Raw genomic sequence first — 22,068 nt, forward strand, 5'->3', positions numbered from 1 at the left:
TGATAGGGGTTTGGAATAGCATTTTTAGAGTGTGTGGCCCAAATTTGGAATTCTACCAGCCCTCTGTTCTTGGAGAGTCACAGTGAATTTAAGTACATATTTTGAAGACCCTGGGAATCCTGCACGTAAAAATTGTGTTCACTAAATATTTCCAAGATGTGTGCATGCAAGGAGATTTTTTTTTTTTTTTTTATTTTGAGACAGGATCTTGACATACAACCATAGCTGGCCTGAAACTTTGGGTAGAAGCAGCTGGCCTTGAACTCACAGAGATCTGCCTGTCCCCGCCTCCCAAAGGTGTGCACCACCATGCTCACTCAAGGTCACTTGTTGTAGCAGTACCTGCTGTGTCCCAGGCCACAGATTTGCTATAACAAGTGAAACATTCTTAGGAACATCTGTTTCTTAGTATAGATCACTAATTGTCAAATTAGTGACCCTAAAAACTACTCCTAGGGTTAAAGTTGTCAAACTGTTCCAAGAGCTGACTTTAGTGTTAGGCCCTAACTGAATGTGCTGTTATGTTCATAGAAGGTTATGGAGTAGGTGGCAGTCATTATTCCAGCTCTTTTATTTTTTTTCTTTTTCTTCATGTGTATGTCTTATGTGTGAGGAGGGGAGGGGTCTCCTATACTCCATATTGACTTCATTCTTGGTATTTAGCCAAGGATGACTTTGAATTCCTGATTTTCTTGCTTCCATATCCCAAGTGCTGAGACTACTGGCATGTGCCGCTGTGGCTGGTTTTGCTGGGCTGGGGAATGAACCTTTTGGGTATGGGGTCAGCACTCTGGTAGCTGAGCTGCCTCCCACCTTCCAGTAGTCTGTATTAAATGTGTTGTTTGAAAATTGTTTGTTTGACTAGAATTAACTTTTCTCTTTTAGGTATTGTTATATGATCTTCGCTCAGATAAGCCATTGCTAGTTAAGGATCACCAGTATGGACTGCCCATTAAGTCAGTTCATTTCCAGGACTCACTAGATTTGGTTTTGTCTGCAGACTCCAGAATTGTCAAAATGTGGAACAAGGACTCCGTACGTACTTTCTACTGAAATTGCTCCCTGTTTTCCTTGCCTGTTCCCAGTGCTTCTTCTCTTTCCATGTGCTTCTGGGGCTTCTGTGGGTCCTTGAGAAGGGGGTTCTAAGTAGCCATCTAGGAAACAGCAGGTCAGTAACCTTAGGTCAGAGCATGTCTGTGTTTGGGTAAAGCTGACTCGAGCCTGTCTCCAGTTAAGGAGCATCCTGATTTGTATGCACTTGTCCATGAGGAGGGATTGAACTCAAGTCATCAAGCTGGTAGTTAGGGTTTTTACCCCCTGAGCCTTGTTGCCAGGCCCCTGGCACACATTTTATTGAGCATGTGTTAGATGAAGAGAAAAATCACTGTGAAAGGGAATCTGCCTCTGAAGCCTTTGGTCCTGCCACCACTATCTTGATTTTATTACTACTGCCTGCAAGGATGGCTGTGTGCTATATGGAGGTCAGAGGACAGCCTGGATATTATTCTTCCACCGAGGGTTCCAGGGTTGGATTCAGGCAGCACAGCAAACACTTTCCCCTGCTGAGCCAGCTTGCTGGCTCCTTCCTGGGACCTTTCAGCTCACTTACTTCCCCAGTAGTTCTGGGAGTTGTTGATTTTCCTCCAATCCAGAGTCAGTGCATGTCCCAGGTTCATACCCTGTCCCCATCTCAAACAATTTTGTATGCTAGTCAGTCTGTCTGTCTGTCTACCTTTCTTTGGTGGTAGTTCTAGGGATTGAACCCAGGCCCTTGTGTATACTTAGCCAGTGTTTTACTACTGGGCTACATCCTTGGTGGTCTTTCTACTTTTATTTCAAGAGAAGGGCTTCAGTAATTTCCCAAGTTGGCCTTGAGCTCACTCTATCCTAGGCAGACCATCAGCTTGTGATTACCCCTGCCTCAGTCCCCCAGTTGGTAGTATTACATGCCTGTGTTCAAGGCCCAGCTAGCTATGTTTCTTTTTTTTCAAGTAGTGTTTTCTTAAGAATATTTTAGTGTTTTCTTTCAACTTCAAATGTTATTTTAAAAGTAACACAGTTCTGTATTGCTGATTTTAATCTGCCTTCTGCTTTAATTGAATTTAAAGGTTTTTTTTAAAAAAGATTTATTTATTTATTTAATGTATATGAGTGCACTGTAGTTGTCTTCAGACACACCAAAAGAGGGCATCAGATCCCATTAACGATGGTTGTGAACCACCATGTGGGTGCTGAAACTTGAACTCAGGACCTCTGGAAGAGCAGCCAGTGCTCTTAACCACTGAGCCATCTCTTTAGCCCCACCTTCTACCTCCCCCACCCAAATTTTTTTTAAAGACTGTTTTATGTAGCACAGGATAACATCAGATTTGCTGTGTGTTCCACCTTACCTAGGCTCAGTTTTTTCATTTTTAAAATCTAAGTATTAGCAGATGTAATGGCTCATGCCTGTCATCTCAGTACTTATGAACTGAGGTAGGAAAAGCAATTCAAGTTCAAGGCTAGCCTGGGCTATGGTGAGACGTCTCTCAAAACCATTTTGAGAGAACTGAAAGTAACTTTATTACATCAGTAAAATGAATTTAGTACAGTAATTCTCTTATTCTCTTTTAAAAATGAAAAAAGTTTTATTCATGTATATGTGTGTATCTTATGTGTTTGCTGCATTGTTCAGGTGACCTTCTAGGAGCAGGAATTATAGGCATTTTGTGAATTGCCCTAACCAGGGTGGTGGGAACTGAACTCAGGTCCTTTGGAAAAGCAGTAAGTGCTTTTAACTGCTGAGTTATCTCTTTAGCCTTACAGACTCTTAATAATTTTGATTTCAATATATACATTAATTCTATAGCCTCAAGGGTTAAATTAAAAACAATGCTGAGATGACACTGGGCAGAAGGCCTGTGCCCTCCACACTCACTGCCTTGAGTGGGCACTGGATTCTATAGGCAGCTGTTGTGTTTGCTGTAAGGACACTGGTAGGTCAGGCACAGTCCAGCTACCTGTCACTCTGGGTTTTCTAGCCAGTACTTTGACTTTTGTTTTTGTTATTTTAATATTGCATTTTGGGGCTAGAGAGATGACTCAGTGGTTAAGAGCACTTGACTGCTCTTTCAGGACCCAGGTTCAATTTTCAGCACCCACATGGCAGCTCACAACTTTCTGTAACTTTGCTCTCAGAGGATCAGACACCCTCTTCTGGCCTTTTCAGGCACTGCACACACATGTTGCAAAGCCATACGTTCAGGCTTACACCAATACACATAAAATAAAAGTTCTCAAGATTTTATTTCTAAGAATTGTGTTTTAATCTCCGGAAGTGGTGACCTTGCTTTATCCCTCTGCTCTGCTTGGTGTTCATAGCCTTCCTTGAAGTGTAGCCTTCCCAGGTACTGTTTAACTTAGCCACAGATGACCAATTCAAGGTGTTCCCAAATCCTTGGAAACACTACCCTGATGCTTGCAGGGGTTAAACTTTCTGCTTTGCAGGCTTTGAGTTTGGGGGTTTTGAGGGCTCCTGGGAGATTTTATCTGTACAGGGTGTACTTATCTAGGCTGCAGGAGGACTAGGACTATGCAGTGAGACTATACAGTAAGATCAAAATAATAATAATAATAATAATAACAACAACAACAACAATAGCAATAAGTAGACGTATTGATTATTTTTAATTGTATAAGTACATACACTTTATTTATTTAGAGATAATGTCACTGTGCAGATAAGCTTACCTGGACCTCACTCTGTAACCCAAGCACACCTCAAAGTGACTCCTCTGCTTTCTGAATGCTGGGGTTATAATTGTGTGCTACCACACTGGCTCTTACTTCTGAGAATGCCCAAGATACTGTAAAGAAGGTGTTCCTTTGATCTGGCTCCCATCCTACCCAAGCCAGAGACTAGTTCCACTTGGATGTGTCCTTCCAGACCCCTTACTGCTGTGTTTCCTGTGCCGTGGTCCTCTGGGACCAATGGCCCCTTTTGTCTCTGTTGGTCCCTGCTGTCATAGTTCTTGTTCTCTTCTTTTCCTTGTCCTCTCCTTCCCACTTCAGTGGGAGATAGCTAAGCAAGTTTCACTGTGTTAAATGAGAACTTGGCTACTGATTTTCATCAACCTTGAAATGACCATCTTGCCTGGTTATTTAGCCATCTTTAGCTCCACCCACTTCTGCCCTGGGAGCACCACATCCTGGTGTCAGTCTTCTGCAAGAGCTGGCAGAACTTGTCAGCATCCCCATCGGAAGACATCATGCTGTAATTACAGCAATCAATTTTATTTTGGTACTTTTTGTTTCTTAAGACTAAATGCTTCCTCTTGACTAACAGATTACCTGGCTTTGTGTGACCTGCTTTCCTTGTTTCTCTTTCTCCTTGTGTTTTTCCACTCCTGCCTACTTCTGGGCCTTCTTAGTTTTCAGTAGTGCAGTAGATGTCTCCCCGCACTTAAGGTGGAATGTTGGAGTCTCACAGTACAGTGACTGAGGCTCTGGCCTCACAGGATTCTGGGTTGTGCTTCGTTGTCTCTTTGGTGGCACTGCTGCACAGCCTCCCTTTGACCCTGACACCTTCTACTGTGCACTGGCACCTCTGAGACTTTGAGTCTTCTGTTTTGTTTTGAACAGGCCAACTCTCTGCCACAGTTTCTTCACTTCTAAAACAAGCACTTGGTATGCTGACAAGACTAGTAAGATTTTCCCATTTAGGTTCTTTTTTCTATGTGGCACTATCTGGATTGTGTCTCCATTTCATTTTCTCTATGTGCCATTGCTAAAAGCTGTCTTTGATAATTTCAGTAATTCACTTTTTGCTTACGGTTCTAGGGGAAGATATTTACTTCGTTGGAGCCGGAACATGACCTTAATGATGTTTGCCTCTATCCCAGCTCAGGTAGGCTTACGCGCGTTCCTGCACTGGAGGTTAAACTGCATTTGCTTCATAAGATAACACTCGGATTGGTCAGAACAGTTCTTGCGTTTTTCATCTACTTGGAAGAAGACAGAACAGGAAGTGGTCTGGATGATTCAGAAAGGGCGCTCTTATGACTCAGTGCTCAGCCCGCCTAGCTATTAGTAGAAACTAGTAACAAATGCAGGCAGGTGGCAGGTGAAATGCTATTTTGGTGTATTCTTTTATGTGATTAGTAATGGCATGTGGAAATTGAGGTTAGAGATTTGAAGGAGGATGGAGTCACCTGGTAATAAAGGTTTGAGGATACTCTGCATCAGGTACTGTTCAGCAAATTATATGATACGTTTCAAGATTGAGCAGCACCTTCAGGGCAGATCCCAAATGGGGTCTGAGAAAAGAATGACTCTCAATGTCCTCTGAGGACAGACACATGCAAATAATTCTGCTGACAGGGTATAAAGGAAAATCTGAAATGTCCCGCTGCATATACACAAACACTACTGTTCTAGTGCGTTACAGGGAATCATGAGCCAGAGTTGGGGGTGGGTCTGAGAAGCAGGGGATGCTTCAGGGGCTTGTGTGGAAGGCAGTCATTGAATGGGATTAGAGTGGCTTTGTGGGTAAGGTGATTCACCAAGAAGACAACATCAGAAGAGTAACAGGGTCATAGGAGGGCCGAAGTGAAAGGACAGGTGGGTGCAGGTCATCACCTGACCAGCTGGGCTCCGTCTGTCACCAGAGGCCCCACACAGGTAGGAAGTGGACTGGCTTAGAACTGCAGTACTCAAGAAGTAATGTCCTGAGTTGAGCAAGCCAGCACATGTGTGTTTCTGGCATTTAAGTATCAGGCAGTGGCTATGAAGGGATTGTTTGCCACAGTTCAACGCCTGGTACACCATAACATATGTGTCTAGGTAAGCAGGTAAGAATGTTCTTAAGTGAGTACAGATTGATCACTGAAGAAGCCAGAATGCATATGAACACCCAAGGGGACATGGGAGACTGGAAATAGCAGGAGCCATTCCATTTAGAGCAATGGGGGAAGAGCAAATGGAGACCCTTCCCAGGATTGTATACAGCAGTATCGAAGGACCAGGCTTCACTGATGCTCAAGTAGAACCTGACACAGAGCTTGTGGTCTTGTAGCTGGGGCCTGGAGGAAAGAGCAGACTCACTCACCGCACTGAGTCTGAGCGAGAATGGCAAGTCTGTCACTTACCATATTATGACCCTCTGTTGTCAGCGACTGGCCACAATTATCCTTTCTATCTGGCTTTTGAGTTTATTTATTTATTGTTTGCTATTTATTTTTGTTTTATTTAGAGTCTCCCTATATATTCCAGCAGCTTCCCTGAAGCAGTTTCTAGCTCAACCAGGCTTCGAATTCATGATCCTTCTGAGTACTGCAATTGTGGGCTGGTGACAGCATGCCCAGCTCTCTGTCTTTCTCACACCATGAGTGGTCGTAGGAGCTGGGCAGTTTATCAGGGTTAGTTACCTGCCTGGTACACACAGGGCCTTGGTTAGAACCTTCTGAAATGGACTCAGACTACAAGCTCTTAGGGAGGAGAGGCAGGCAGTGGAAAACCTTGTCATTTTATTTGTAAGAGTTGTGCTGTTTTGTTTTTTTTTTTCCTTTTTTCTTTTTTCTTTTTTTTTCGGAGCTGGGGACCGAACCCAGGGTCTTGCGCTTGCTAGGCAAGCGCTCTACCACTGAGCTAAATCCCCAACCCCGAGTTGTGACGTATTATGCAGATGGGTGTGTGGTCACTTCTGCAGAATTTAGGGACTTATTGAAGGAAAGGTGCTAAGATATTGAAATACCCTTATATGGATTCTGGACTACATAGAAGGTGAGTGAGGCCAGTGAAGGAGAGGATGAAAAAGGGGGAGAACAAAGAATTGGTAGATGAGAGAAGATTGAACATATTGCCAAAGTTAGTATGAGACCAAGCAGAGCAGTTTAGTAAGAAACTAAGAGAAGCTAACAGTCTGAAAGGATGGCGGAGAGTGATAAGCGGACCTCACTCTGGAGTATACTTCCTCCTCTCCCCTCAGTGCACCCCACGGGCACACACACACACACACACAGACACACACACACGCACGCACACACATATCCACACACACACACACACACGCACACACACACACACACACACACATATCCACATACACCCACACACACACACGCACGCACACACACACGCACGCACACACACACACACGCACACACACACCCAGAATTTCCACTCCCTCATGGAGTTAACTTTCATAAGGTCAGGCCAGTCTTCTGGTAGAGTATCTGTCTCTTGAATATGTGTGGTTGTTCCTCCTAGTGTCACTTAGCTCGTTTTCTGTCCCTTGCTGAACCTAAAGTAGCAGTGAAGGATTGACTGAATTTATCCCCCAACTTGATAGAATTTAGTGAGGTCCACCTGCTTGGTGAAGTGTGTTTAGGTCAAGGATCATGGACAAGCCGGTTTGGTGGCATGCACTTTCAATCCCAACACTTGGGAGGCAGTATGTTGCAGAATATTTGATCACACTGTGAACCCTGAGAGTGTGATATTTACTGGAAAGAGCTTTTTCTAGTTGTACTATGGCTCAACTCTGAGCACACACCTTTAATCCCCTTGGCTGGAATACAGACATGCCCTTAGTGCTCACCTTTAATCCTAAACAATGAGGATAAAGTTAGTTTGTAGACAGAACAACCCACAGTTGAAAGTGATGTCTAATTGATTGGCAGACAAAGTGATGAATCGAATAGGATATGCCCAACTCTAGTGAGAAGAGGGAGGAAAGGAACCTACTTAAGAGAGAGTGCAGAAGAGAGGGCAGGCAGTTTTACTGGAACAGTAATAAAGAGATAGGGTGCAGACAAAAACAGAAGATTATAACATATTGCCAAAGTTAGTATGGGACCAAGCAGAGCAGTTTAGTAAGAAACTAAGAGAAACTAGGCAAGCTAACTGAATCAGTCAGCTTGAGGTGGAGTTGAGCCAGAGCAGCTGAGTAGGACCAGCCAGCCAGAGATCAGAAACCACTAGAAAGGGTGAGCTTATTCAGCAGTAAGTCTCAGGCTGAAAACATTCTAGACCTAGATTAGATTGTACAGAGGCTAAAAGCTTCCAGGCCTAGGCCTAAGTTAGTACACAGAGACAGTAAGCCTCCAATATGACAATTACACCAGGAAAGTAAAAATTATTTTTACAGAGGTCAGTAAACTAGGTCTACAGACCTAGTTCTAGGTCAGCCATGGCTACACAGAGAAACCTTGTATTTTGGGGGGAAAAAAGTCATGGCCTCACCTGAAGCCAGACTGCAGGCCCTGCATGTCAGGTCTCATTCCTGCAGATTATCTGTGTGGAGAGGTAAAGTTGGTTCAATGTGTTCAGGAATCTTTTATCATGTGTGATTTGGAAAGGAATGGCCTTTTTCTCTGAGAGGAGTATGCCAACCAGGCCAATAATTGTTTCACAAGACGATTGTAGTGTATGCTGGCCTCCTGGTTGGCTTGGGCTCCTTGCTGTGCTCAGAGGTTGTGCTCTGCGCTGGCTTTACCCATCATCCTTCCACTCTGTGCTGTGTCTTTATTACTGTGTGCTTAATCTTAGTTTAGAGAAGGTAAAACCACCTTCTTTTTCACACACTCATTTTTGGAGTAATTCAGACCTAATCGTGACACTCGTTTAGTAATGTTTTTTGTATTTGCAGGGCAGCTCAGAGTATTGAGAAATGATTTTGCCTTCTGAACCTTACCTGGCTGCTCAGGCAGCCAGCCCTTTACGTGGTTTCCATACACGGAGCATCCATTCTGCAGGTCAGGGCACTGTCAGAGGCAGCACAGCTCTGGGACCCAGTGTGTATGACACGATGACACAGGAAGCGTGTAAAGAGGATACACATGTGAGTCCTGCCACTGCCTGCTACAGCAGGTCCAGAGGTCCAGAGCCATTGGTAGAAAGGGAAGAAGGTGGGCTTTGGACTTGAGAAAGACCCACTTCGGGCTTAGTTATACCCATTATGACTCTCAGCTTTCTCACCTACCACAGAGCTGCAGGAGACCAGCTCAACTGTGGGAAATGCCATAGCTCTTGTCTCCAGCAGCATCCTCTGGCACGGTGGTGTGAAGAACAACCATGGGACATTTGTATATAGTGCTCACAAAGTGGAGTTTCTGTTCCCCATGTCATTGAGAAGCTGAAGGTCAGACAGATGTGTCCCTGCTGCCTCTCTTCCCAGAATGTCTGCCTTGAGCCATTTAGAATGCCATCGAAGCTGTCTGTTTTAGTGTAGTGTTTTTTTTTTTTTTTCAAACAGGTTGGCTAGCCACTGGCCCATTGCCTTCCTCTTTTTCTCTGTGCTTTTAACCTTCTGACCCTTTGCAGATTGGTACTTTTGTACACCACAGTAAAGATGAATAGCTATCAAAGCGATCTCACATTGGGATATGCTTGTGGTTTTGTTTTGTCCTTTCTTGACACTGCTGTGTTGAGCTGCCTACAAGCAGCTCTGTTTTCTGTACTTTATCTCACAGCTTGGTAGCAAGTTGCAGATGGTGCAGGGAGCTCCCCCGAGCATACCTGCCATAAACAATTTCTGGTTTTGTGTTTTGAGTGTTGGTGAGCCTTTCCATGACATACACCCAGATGAGTTCTGATGTGGGCGTGTGTCCCAGGGGGGCTGCTTTATCAGATCTCTGTCAGCACTTAACGTCAGAGGAGAGAGGCTTTGACTCCAGTTGCTGGGCTCGTTTCCTTCTCTGTTTTGTCTCAGGAACAATAAGCAGTAGCATTTTGAGAAACTGAGTAGAAATGCTGTCCATAATGCCAGTCTCCTCAACAAAACACTACTGCTCATTAGAGAAAGTGGCTACAGGAACTCCAGGGTCTTAAGTTTCAAGTGGCCTTTGTGCTGCTCTTGCAGTCAACTTTGCTATTTTGACATTACGTTAGAAGCAGCAAGAAGGCGACCCAGCAGATCCCATGTAGAGGGTGGGATTCTTTTTCATTTTGTTGGGTGGTATTTATACTAATTAATGGTTTATTTGGTGACAGAAGACGCCTTTTCATTTTATCTGTTTTGAATGGAGTTTATGCTCCACATTGTATGGGGCTGGTGATGTTTATTTTGAAGGAGCCCTGCTTGCTGAGATCATGTACAAGCCTATGAAGGGACCTGCATTACCTTGTTAAGGGTCGGGACATGCTGGCTGATGCTGGCTGCTGTCGTGAGAGCGTTGGCTGTAGAGTATCTTGCCACCTTGGAGGTGCTTCAGGACACTTGGGGACACTTGCTGGCAATTGAACTGTCTAATACTTGACATGAAGTAGCAAAATGTCAACAAATTATGGATTTCTGGGTTTCTGTTATAGGAACTCCTTTGTTGAATGATAGAGTTGCCCTCCAACCTGGTTTTGCTTTCTTGAAATGTGGATGCCATGGAGACTAAAATTAATTTCTCTAATGGTTCATTCTTTCAAAATTCCCTAAAATGATCATAGTGACATATGAGTCTTAAAAATATTTTATGTGTGTGAATATTTTGCCAGAATGTTATCTTTGTATACAACATGTACTTTTGGTGCCTATAATGGTCAGGAGAGGGCATCAGCTTCCCTGGAGCTGCAGTTATAGATCATTGTGAACCATCATGTGTGTGCTGGGAACTGAACCTGGTTCCTCACAAGAACAACAAGTGCTTTTAGCCACTGAACCATCTCTCCGACTCTGACATGGTGTCTTTGGGGGAGTTCTATATAATACTCGTATAATCATTTTGGTCTGCAGTTGGCTGTGAAGTTTAAGTCAGAAATTCCAATGTTGGGCCTTTTGCTTCCTTGACTCCTGATTCCAGGAGGGAAGCCTCTTATTTTCACACTGTGTATCCTATGCATGAAGCTGGAAACTCCCCAGACCTAGTGTAGAGCTGAGTGCCTCCCTGGAGCCTGCTCATGGCTTTAGCTCATAAAGCCTGGGTAGTTACAGACAGGGAGTCAGGAGCTCCTACAGCAGAGGTCTCTTGCCTAGAAAGGCAAGACTGACTAAAGGGCAACTCAAGCATTTTACATTTTGTAGAGATGGGTACTTCTCTTCATTTGTTTAACTTGTTCATTGTATTATTTTTAGGAATGATTCTTACTGCCAATGAATCCCCCAAGATGGGCATTTACTACATTCCGGTAAGAGTCAGCAGGGGCAGGCACAGAGAGAGAGTTTCTGTGTTTGAACTGGTAGTGTTGACAGCTCTGGGCTCTGTGTGGCTTTGCTGCACTGTAGATTCACTGTGAATTTAGGGTGCTCTGCGGCCCAGTAAAGTATTGTCTCAGTATTCTGCTGGCCAACTGTTTCGTGCTATTTAGCGTGGGCTTGAAATCTAGTAGTCTTCAGATGCGCTTTGTTGTTTGTTTTGCTGGGGAGTATTTCAGAATCTAGAACTAAGCAGAAGTGAAAATAAAAACTAAGAGTCTAGAGCAGTGGCTCTCAACCTTCCTAATGCTATGACCCTTTAATACAGTTCCTCGGGTTGTGGTGACCCCCAACCATAAAATTATTTTTGTTGCTACTTCATAACTATAATGTTGCTACTGTTATAATGTAATATCTGATATTTATGTAGTATAAATATCTGGTATGCGACCCCTGTGAAAAGGTTTTCAATCCCCAAAGGAGCTGAGACGTACAAGTTGAGAACTGCTGGTCTAGTGTTCTCATCACCTCACTGTAGTTTGCATCTTTTAGAAATAAGTTGCACACTCAAGAAGCTGGATCGTCAGGATTATCAGTGATGACATACAGTTTAAATTATCATATTGTCATTCTCAAAGAATTGTCCTACACAGGAACTTCCATGTCTTACCTTTTAGTCTATAGAAGGAAAAAAAAACCAGGGATGTGTTCTCTTATTCAGTAAGGCAGCCTTTTTGTAGAGCTGGCACAAGTGACGGGTGTTACTGACAGGGGAACGTGAGAGCAGTGGATGCTCACTGCTGCCGGCCTCCCTCAGAGAGCCTTCGCTGGAGCAGCACAGCTGTCTTGGGTTGGTTTTCACCGGCCTCCACCTGCTACTGCGTTTCTGTTGTCTTAGGAGGCTGATTCTTCAGCACTCTGTAGTTGGCTCTGAGTGATAATAAAGTGAAGACTGTCTAAACAGGAAGCTGCTGTTCTCTGTATTGTCATATGCTCCACTTCCCAGCCTCACGGATGCCAGTTCACCCATGCATGTTTCCATGGCTTAATAGGCATTTGTTGCATAGGCTGTGTCAGGCACCATGCTGGATGCCTGCAGTATTACAGTACATATTACATTACCATTGCTCCATTCTCAGGGTTAAAACAGGAAGAAAGATGGCTTCAGGTCTGCACCATGAGCTGTAGGAGGAAGACTCTGAGAGTGCCTGGGAGGAGAGACCCTTCCTGCAGAGTGGGCTAGGTGCCTGTGAGAAACTCAGTAAAGTGCCCAGAGGGACTTAAGGGAGATTGGAGCTTGAGGCTGTAGACTAAATGGAGAGGCGGGGTGAGTCACAGAATGGAGTCGCAGCAGGAGAGTGCCTGTGGAGAGCTCAGGGAGCCGGATCTCATGGAGCAGAGCAAGTGCCAGATTGGGAAGGGTCTGTAACTGTGTGTGTGTGTCAGGGGGAGAATGGGTAGGAAGACAGACTTGGTAATAAGTTTAGATATGGGTTATGAGGTCGAGGAAAGAAACAAGGGTGACACCAGGACATGTGTGTGCATGCTGATGTCATTCCTGTCCAGGAAGACATGGGTGAATAGTAAAAATATTTTCCTTTTGATGTTTTTTACATTGTGAAATGACCTTTTGCAGAAATGGCACAAATGTTTTAATTACACAAATAATGTTATCTATGTTCTTATTTTCAGTATTTTATAAAGTATGAGGTGAAAAAAAATACATATTCTGCCCCCATAGATGCTGTTAATATTTAGAAACATTGTCTTTTCTGTTATATTGTTAAATATGTGGATTTTATTTTATGTTTTTAATTTTCAATTTTGCTTTTTTGTGTGTATGACTAAGTCTCATGCAGCCCAGGTTGGTCAGGGATATGCTATGTAACCAAGGATAACCTAGAGCTCTCCTGAGCTTGGCTTTGCCTCCAAGGTGGGGAGATGACAAGTGTGCTCTACCAAGAATGGTGATGTGGTATTTTATAAGTAAATTGTATCTAATTGTATAGAATTAATCTTAGGTATATTAACTCCAAAATAGTAAGTCACCTAAAGCTAGTATTCACAGGCACTGGGTTCAATACCTAACACTGTAATTAAAAAATCACCTCAAATAGCCAGGCACAGTGGATATATCGAAGACTACAGAATTCAGGAGCAGAGGACAGCCTAGGCTACATAGCAGCCATTTCCTCTATATTTCTCCCTTTTTCTTTTTGAGACGGGATCTCACTGTCTGGCCAGGTTGTACTAGAACCTGAGCTGTGTAGCCTCAAGCTCTTGCTCTTCCTGCCTCAGCCTTCTTTGCTTTCCTTTCATTTCTTTTCTTTTCTTTCCTTTCCTTTCCTTTCTTTTCTTACTTTCTTTTTGGGTGTTAGTGGTGGTTTTGTTTCATTCTTTCTTTTGGGGGTAGTGTAGTGGTAGTTTCGAGACAGGGTTTCTCTGTGTGTAACCTTGGCTGACCTCAAACACACAGAGATCTTCCTGCCTCTGCTGCCCCCAACCTCAATGCTGGGATTAAAAGGGTGAGTCACTACTGCCCATTTCTGCCTTGGCCTTCTATAGTAAGTCGGATTGCAGATGTGTACCACCTTGGTTTCTCTGTTGTATTTTATTGCTGGCCACGTATGGGCTATTTTAAAATTGAGGAGACCTCTTATTCACATGTAATTTTTTGGTTTACTGTTTTGGGGTTGTTTGCTCCTTTGCTGTCCTTTCCTGCACTGGGCATCACACCAGGGCTTTGCACCTCATTCTGGCCAAGCACTTTGACCCCAAACTGCACTGTAGCCGACACTGGGAGGTTTCACTTTTGTTCTAAGTAATGAGGACTTTGAGCTGCAAGAGCAAGAAGCGCTATGGTGGTTGGAAGCTGCTATCTTGACTCACAAGCCTGCCTCCCAAGGCCTCTGAGTCTCAGCTTGGTAGCTGAGATTTGACAGGCAGATATGAAATGGGCCCAAAGCCCTCTCCCAGGTGCCTGCCTGCACACGAGGGACCAGTGTGCACAGAGGCCTAGCGAGGCCAAGTGCTGAGCTGCAGCTTGGCCTCTGCTCTCCTTCCTGACCCCGTGGTCTGCCCTGCCGCTCTTGCACCAAATCATATTCCACAGCACCATTGTCTTCACTTGGCACCTGCTTTTTTTACTGCTCCTTCAAAGCAGAGATCAAGCCCCAGGGCCGAAAACTTACCATTTACCGGAAGATTATATCAAACCTAAGGAGCTGCACTCGGCTCCAAGGCTCATTTGAGGCCTATAGAGCCAGAGAACTGCGAGTTTAATACGTGGCTTGTGCCAAGTTTAGGAGGTCTGACCTGCGATTTGTACGAACATCTTATAAATCAGTACAGCCGTCCCACACATCCCTGCAGGCTGTGCTACAGAAAAGGCAGCATGATGTTCTCTCTGCTTGTTCGCTTTTGCCCTTCTAACTGATACCATCTTTCCTGAATACTTAGACTCTCTGGAGACTAACACAGTTCCTGACTTTAGCGCCCCGCCCCTTACCTATGCTAGGGAGACCAGGTGGGTTTGCCCTCATCCTCCTCCCACTTTCCCAGTCCTGTCCTTTGTTCTCTCTCAAGGGAGTTGTATTTCTTTCCCCACTTGCTTCAGCATCTGCTTTATCAGTAGTTTAGTGACACAGGACGAGAACAGCTCTGACTCAATTTCAGGCTAGTTCTGCATAGTGAACACCTTTGATAACTGCAGACTCCTGAGGGAATCCAAGTGGTCTGTGGCACCCACCTCAGAACCCAGCCCTGAAGTTGATAGTCCAGTGGGAATGCTCCTGATGTTCAAGGCTCTGTGTACACCAGGCTCCTATAAATTCCTGGCTCCACAGCCAGGAACCCCTGCATCCTTAGTTGCCTGCATGTTCCATTATGGATGTGCATGCTTATCAGAGGAAAATGTTTTATTACTTGTTTTGAAAGCTGTTTGATTTAGAAAACAAAATAAGGTATATGTTTTCAATTTTGTTTGAAACATAAATGTAAACTGCTATAAAGATTATATGAAATGCCATTTAACCTACCTTTCAAACCTGGCAGTTATTTTATTTCAAGATAGTTTATTAGGAAGAAACATTCTATATTTTCTATATTTTTGATTGCTTATTATAAATCATCAAATATAATGATTAAATATTTTAACACTTACTATTTAGTTTAAGAACTGGAAGGTATTTTGGGAATACTTAGTCCTTATAAATAGGGCAGAGTTAAAAGCATGAAGGATGGGGCAGGGGTGCTAGGGAGATGGTTCTGTTGGCAGATGCTTGCTGTGCAAGTATGAGGACCAAAATTTGGATCTTTAGCAGCCATATAAATGCCAGGCGCAGTGGTGTGTACCTATAACTAAACCTGCTGTCTAGCTGCACTACTGCCTCTGGTAAGAAATGACATTTGAACTTGATCCAGACTGGCTTGGCACGTAGAGGAGACAGAATGCTCAGCAGCAGAACCTTGTCTCAGTCTCTGTTGTACGCGGATATTAATAATATTAACCCCTGTCCCTCTTATAGATAGTATGCGAATATTTTAAAAGTGGTATCTCCATTTTCAAGTTTTTAAGGCCTGAGGCTTGATCTTTGTCTGTGATCACAGCACAAACCTGGGTCTGTATTGTAGATGCCTGGAAGCATAACAGTAGCATGGTGAGGGTGGCCAGGGTCCAGGCTCTGCTCTTCCTGCACTGCCTGGTGTACTGGCAGTCAAATTCCCTCTGCTTTGATGTGCATTCACGTGCACATCAGCTGTCTTCCATGGTGACCAGTGACTCCATGCAGCTTTGTGTCGCATGTAACACTCCGTTCCCGCTTGGCCCTTTCATTCTCTACTGGCTCTGATCTCCACTGATGTGTCCTGGGGCTGGGGCCGGGGCCTTGACTGGTCTCCCTCCTAAAGGTTCAGAGACTGCCTTTCTATCTGAATTCACTCCCTGGCACCTCATTGCCCCATGCTATGACCAGCGACCAGATTCCTCTTCAGCCTTCCTCTCACTTGATGTGTCTCCTCTGGTCCTCTCCCGTCTTCCACGAGGATGTTTCAACTGCATATCCTGTGTCCATGCAGAACCTGTGCCCCACAGGCTTGCCTTGTCTTCTCAACCCAGGTTTCTTCCTGTACTTTTGTCCCACCTTTGGTCTGCCTGTTGTTTTTGTTGCTGTTGTTTTGGTTTTTTGGGGTTTTTTTTTTGTTTTTGTTTTTTCTTGTCTTTTAGCTACAGTCTTCCTGTGAGATTTGAGAAGCTATTACACCCTTGGCCTCCAGTATTCTGGGATTGGATGAGTGCACTCCCATAGCTGGCTTTGCAGTGTTTTTCTTACAACATCTAGATTGACTTAAGCAGTAAAAATACAAACAAGTATAAATCAGTCCTGCCATCTGCTTAAAACTGGTTCAGTAGCCTATCCATTTGCCCAGAATAATAACTCCTCACAGTTTAAGATGTTCTGTAAAGTAGACAGAAAAGGCTAGAGACCAGATTCTCTGTCTCCTCTCTTGTGAAACCATTTCTACTTACAGGGGTCACCAAATGGTCAGACCCAGATTGCCAGCTAAGCCAGCCGTATATTAATCAAAATGAAATTATTAGAGGGAACTTTGTTTTTGGAGCGGGTGATGGCTACTGGTATGCTGATTAGTTTTTTTGTTAACTCGACCCACTCGATAGAGTGATGGGAAGTGAAAACCTTTATTGAGGTGTTAATTGCCTTTATCAGGATGCCCATAGGCAAGGTGGGTATTTTCTTGATTACTGATTGGTGTGTGTTGACCCCATGCTGGGCTGTGGTGCCCTCGGTGGTCCTGGGTAGTGTCAGAAAGAAAGGCGTGTGGCACATGCCTTTAATCCCAGCACTTGGGAGGAAGAAGCAGACAGATGGATCTCTGTGAGTTCAAAGCTAATCTTGTTTCACAGTGAGTTTTAAGCTAGCCAGGGCTACATAGTGAAACCCTGCCCCAAAAGAAAGGAAGAAGGAAAGATGAAGGCAGGGTGTGAAGAAAGGAAGGAGGCAAGCTGAGCAAGCTAGGAGAAACAGCCAGTAAGCAGCAGTTCTCCATGGTTCCTGCCCTGACTTCCTCAGAGGTGGACTGTGCTTGGGGCATGTAAACTCAATAAGCCCATTCTCCCCAACTTGCCTTCAGTCATGGTGTTTATCACAGCAGTAGAAAGCAAACGAGGACACCCGGGTATTATACATAGGGCCTGTGTGTGCTAGCCAAGCACTCTACCTGTGTGCTACATTCCCAGCTGTCTGAACAGAAAACAAAAGTTGAAATACTGAGCCAAGTTCTAGGGCTTCTCCTGTGGGAGCCAAGGCACATGGAAGCTGGACAAGGAACGTTTACTCATGTCTGTCTGTGGGGCGTCTCTGAGAAACCTCCAAAACTGTTAAAGGATAACTTTTTTAAAAAATCTGTTGTTTGACTCTTGCAACATACTACAAAAAACTTTTTTTTTTTTTGGAAAATTTAACAACCTATAAATTAAACGAGGGAAGCAGACGTATTTCATAACCAGATCCTAAGAGAAGTCTAGAAAGATAGACGTTTATATGGAATAAAGTTACATTGAGTGGAGATGTACAGAGACACAGGAAGCTTTTCCAGAAAGGGGTTGGGGGACTAACTGGCCACCAGTCAGCTTTTGGCATTCGTTTGGGGCTGCTCCTGGCTTCCTGTGTCAGGTCCCGTCACACCGGAATCAGACTGTCTTGGTGCTGTGCTGTAGACCAGGGACCTGGTGAGCACCAGCACCTGTTTTGTAAGCAAGGCTTTATTAGAAAGCAGTGTGCCCCAGCATCTCACTGATGACACAGCTGAATAGCTGTGATGCAGACCATGTGGCTGAGAGCCCTCTCATACCCCGCTGTGCTTATTTACCTGCTTCTCTGTGAGTCTCCCACCTCTACATAAAACATGGGTTGAAGGGAAGCTGTTACTTTTCCCCAGCACCCAAAGCAGTTTTGTCTCGCTTTGGATCCATCTGTGTTGAAAATCAGTGAACAAATAGCGTGTGAGACATCCGATGATCAGATGTCGGGAGCTCTAGTCAGTGGATGTATATTTTGACAAGGATGGTTTGCAATAGCCATCTTTACACCAGATTGACATTTTGCAGTAGTTTTCCTTTGCTACCATATTAAAATTCAGAAGTGGGGCCTGTGGTCTGTGCAGCCTGGGTGCTGGGCTCTGGAGCCACGTTCTGATCAACCAGTGCAGAGCAGCTCACTGTGATGCGGCACCTTTGTTTGGGAATGCTGACACATTTCTACAGCTAGGACTTTATTCCGAAGATTTGATGGTGACTCTGATTGTAGAACAGATTGGTTTAATCCTTTCCCTAAAAACTACGAAAAGAGATGAAAGCCAGGAATATGGAGCTTATGCTGTAATTTTATTGACATTTCAGCAAAGTTGCTTTGTGTGTAGGGCATAATTGCTGCTGTGGTACACATGTGAAAGGCCAGAGTCTTTGCTTTTCTTCATGTATGGACCCGTGCTGTTCACTGGGGTTTCTGGAAGTTCTGTTCAGTCCCCTGCCGGATGGGCCCTGTGGAGTTGCTTCAGCGCAGGCTCATCTTGAGCACTAACTGATATTGCAGGGAGCTCCCTAGATGAGCTATCTATTGGCACAGTACTATGTGCTGAATTGTTGTTACTCTAGTATGCACGTAAATTTTGGAAATGATTGATGTCATTTTCCTATAAAAGGCTCATTGAATCCGAGAACTGTTGGATGCAGTAATTGTGTTAGAAATCTCTATTTTATAGGACTAGTAGTAACATATTCCTTTGGTTTGGGGAAGTAGTGCCATAGGCCAAAAAAGAAAGAAAAAAAAAAAGGAAAAAAACCCTATCCCCCAGGGCCTCTGCCAGCAAGCAGAGGATATACAAGACAGAACACAAGCTCAACAAGTAGCTGCTGAGTGCCCTCCCCACTACAGGAGCGTTGAGTGTGCTTTGAAGGGAGAGGAAGCTTTTGAAGCCCAGAACAGAGAGCAGGAAGGAATCTGAGGTTGGCTAAGCCAGCACCTTGATTTATAGCTGAGGCATCTGATTACTTGCTCAAGGTCAGATAACTGCTTGTTAGCAGAGTTGGATGTAGGGTGTCTTTCCTTACTCTGTCGCCCAAGGGAAGGAGCTTAGATTTCCCAGTCAGGTAGAGCTGAGTGAGTACTGGCCTTGCCACTGACTCACTGGCCTTTCCAAGTCTGTTTCCTGGACAGGGTGAGAGCGAGCGAGGAGCCAGAGCATGTGCACACCTCTTGAGTGCTTTCAGTCAGGGCTTGTCTTTTGCTGCACCCTGAACACCTGTCTTGGACTAATCTTGAACTGGGAGCGCTTTTCATTGGAGAGTGGTGACTTCTCTCAGCTCTGATTCCCAGGTCCCTTCCCGTTCCCATCTAGGACGGACCTAGAGATGCATCGTTCTTGGGAGGTTGGCATAGCAGCTGTGCAGTTCTTTCTGTTGTGCTCTGTGGTTGATGAGCAGCAGCACCAGGACAAATGGTGTTGTTTCCCCACGATTTCAGTGACTGCACACTGAGAGAGCCCCTGATCACTTCAGATAATGGGCTTCTGGGCACCGCTCATCACTGGGTGCACGTCATCTGCTTGTGTAGTGTTGCTCCAACAGAGGGAATGCACCAGAGGGTTTTTAAGATTTGATTTGGTTTGGTTTTGGGACTAAGGATGGACGCTGGGCTCTTATGCATGCCAAGGAGCCTGCTACCTCTAAGCTGTGCCCCAGTCATTTTTGCACTTGATTTTGAGATAAATTCCTAATAAGTGTCTAGGCTAGCTCTGCAATCTAGCAACCAGGCTTGCTCTGTAGTTCATGCTGGGCTTAGCATTAGTTAGCCAAGTAGCTGGCACAGTAGTGTTGCTGGTCTTTGCTACTTTGTAGGTTCTTCTTTTTCCCCACCCTGAGCTCTGAATCTAATTTCTTCACGTGTCTTCTTTGAAGATGACTGTTAACAAACCACTACCAATCTCCCTAAACAACCAACAGCTACCAACCCCACATAGTGAGACTCTAGCATTTATAAACCCTCTGAAAATTTCCCAGAATTCCAAATGTCACACAATCGCAAAACTCTGCAGTTGGCAAAGCCAAGCAAGCCTCTGCTGTAGCACCAAGGCAAGTCATGGTCAGCTGCTCCAAAGTAGCCTCCTGTCCTCACACCTGGGATTAATAGGAAACATTCTTATTATATTTCTATGTTGTTTTTGGAAAAAACCAAAATTCTAGAATTCTTAACATACAATAGGTCTATGCTACCAGATTTTTCTTTGTGAGACAAGGTCTTATCACAACCCTAGCTCTAGAGTCTCCTGCCCCCACTTTCACCTTCCAAGTATTGAGATTACAGGCATTTCCCATGATATTTTTAAGTTCTGTTCCATTTGACTCTATTCACTTGACTTTAAAACCCGCTGTCTGTATAAGAGTTTAAAGCAATGAAATTGAAGTTAAGAAGCATTAAATATAATGACTAGAAATCAAAAAGCAGGGAGATTTATAAGATATAGTTAGAAAGTTCAGAATAGGCAAGGAAGACCTTAGCAGCCACATCTGTAAAAGACGGCAGAAGACTTTGGTCAGCTGTTGAAGTCTAAGAACTTTTGAGACACCCACGTACACGGGATGTATGACAGGGGACAGTGAAGGGTTCTCCTGAAAGCCTTTGTATTCATGGAGAAGTTTTTCTGGTAGTTATGGATTGGCAAAACTCATAAGTTCAGGAATTATCAGGTATAACCATTCTCAGAAAGCATGTTTTCAAAATGTAAGGAAAAGTGAGATCTTAAAAGCAGCAGGTGTGAGGTGAGGAAACACCAACAAATTGGACTAAAGCAGAAATCTTCCATCATTGACTGTGTAGGAAGAGTTCTCGGGCATGAGAGGAAGAACACCTTGGAGCTGCCAGAGCAAAGAGAAGATGTGGTGCACTTTAATTACATTCAAGTTTGTCTGAATGTTTTCACTCACTTTTCAACCAACAAAAGCAGAGGAGTGGCCTTCCATTTTCTTGTTTGTTTGTTTGTTTGTTTGTTTGTTTACTAACCCAAGCTCACAGTATTTCTTCATAAGTGAATTTTATCTGTGCATGAGCTTGCTATCCAAGGCAATGCTCTTGTTTGGTCCTGTTGTTCATTTATGTTTGTAACTGGGAAGTGAGAGGAAACACACAGTGTTAGATTGCAATGTGTGCTCTGTTTTCAACTTTCCAAAGAGGAAATGGGAGCTTCCTATTCTAATCTAAACACTCTTGGGCAGTAACATTATCTGTGGCATTTTTCTTAACAGAGGAAACTCTCCACTTCCCATCACAATTATTGGGCCACAGAAATAGCAGACATACCTAAGGCATTAATATGTGTAAATCAGGAAGTAATTTTCTGAGCATCCTGCCACATTTTCAAACATTAATTTCAGTTCTGGTTGGTTTAAAAATATGTAATTTACATGTGGAAATATTTGATACACATATGGCCTATCTTACATTATGTTAATGTAATCAAATGATTTTTGTTTTTTCTTAAGTGGGCACATGTCTAATGTTCATTCTTGAAATGAATGACTTCCTGTCTGACACTAGTTTGAATCTAATGATGGCCCAAGGCCTTGCCTACAAACTGTGTTCTCCCTCTATCTTGGGGCTTTCCAGGCTGATCTCTCTGTCATTCTTCTTTGGAAGTAAGCCTGTAAACAGTTTCCTGTGAGTGATGTCACTCAGATGGCAGAGGGAGAGGACAGTGTTTGCAGAGTGGTTGGATTTGCCTCAGGACGTCAGACTGAAATTGGAATGCATTATCTTTTATTAATATTCCCAGTAGCTATATTTTCTTTTCTTAAACATAGAAGGCAAAGGGCCAGATATGTAGCTGAAAGGTGGAGTAATTTGGGTTTACAGAATAAGTAAGAGAGCTGTTGGATGTGTACTGCCTGTCCTTCT

General features: G+C 44.0%; 1 protein-coding gene across 4 annotated transcripts in view; it reads left to right on the plus strand.

Annotated features, from left to right (window-relative positions):
* Positions 1-22,068, plus strand: part of Nol10 (nucleolar protein 10) — a 92,295-nt gene that overhangs the window by 31,399 nt on the left and 38,828 nt on the right. For 2 of the 4 annotated variants that reach the window (XM_063261889.1, NM_001014076.1), the window contains 3 exons: positions 886-1,035; positions 4,819-4,885; positions 11,042-11,094. In XM_063261889.1, coding sequence (XP_063117959.1) covers positions 886-1,035; positions 4,819-4,885; positions 11,042-11,094 — 270 coding nt within the window. Of the gene's footprint in view, positions 1-885; positions 1,036-4,818; positions 4,886-11,041; positions 11,095-22,068 lie in introns of those variants that run through there. The other 2 variants (XR_005505511.2, XM_063261890.1) reach the window with 2 other exon arrangements.

The sequence above is a fragment of the Rattus norvegicus genome, chromosome 6, assembly GCF_036323735.1.
Source record: "Rattus norvegicus strain BN/NHsdMcwi chromosome 6, GRCr8, whole genome shotgun sequence".
Taxonomy (NCBI): domain Eukaryota; kingdom Metazoa; phylum Chordata; class Mammalia; order Rodentia; family Muridae; genus Rattus; species Rattus norvegicus.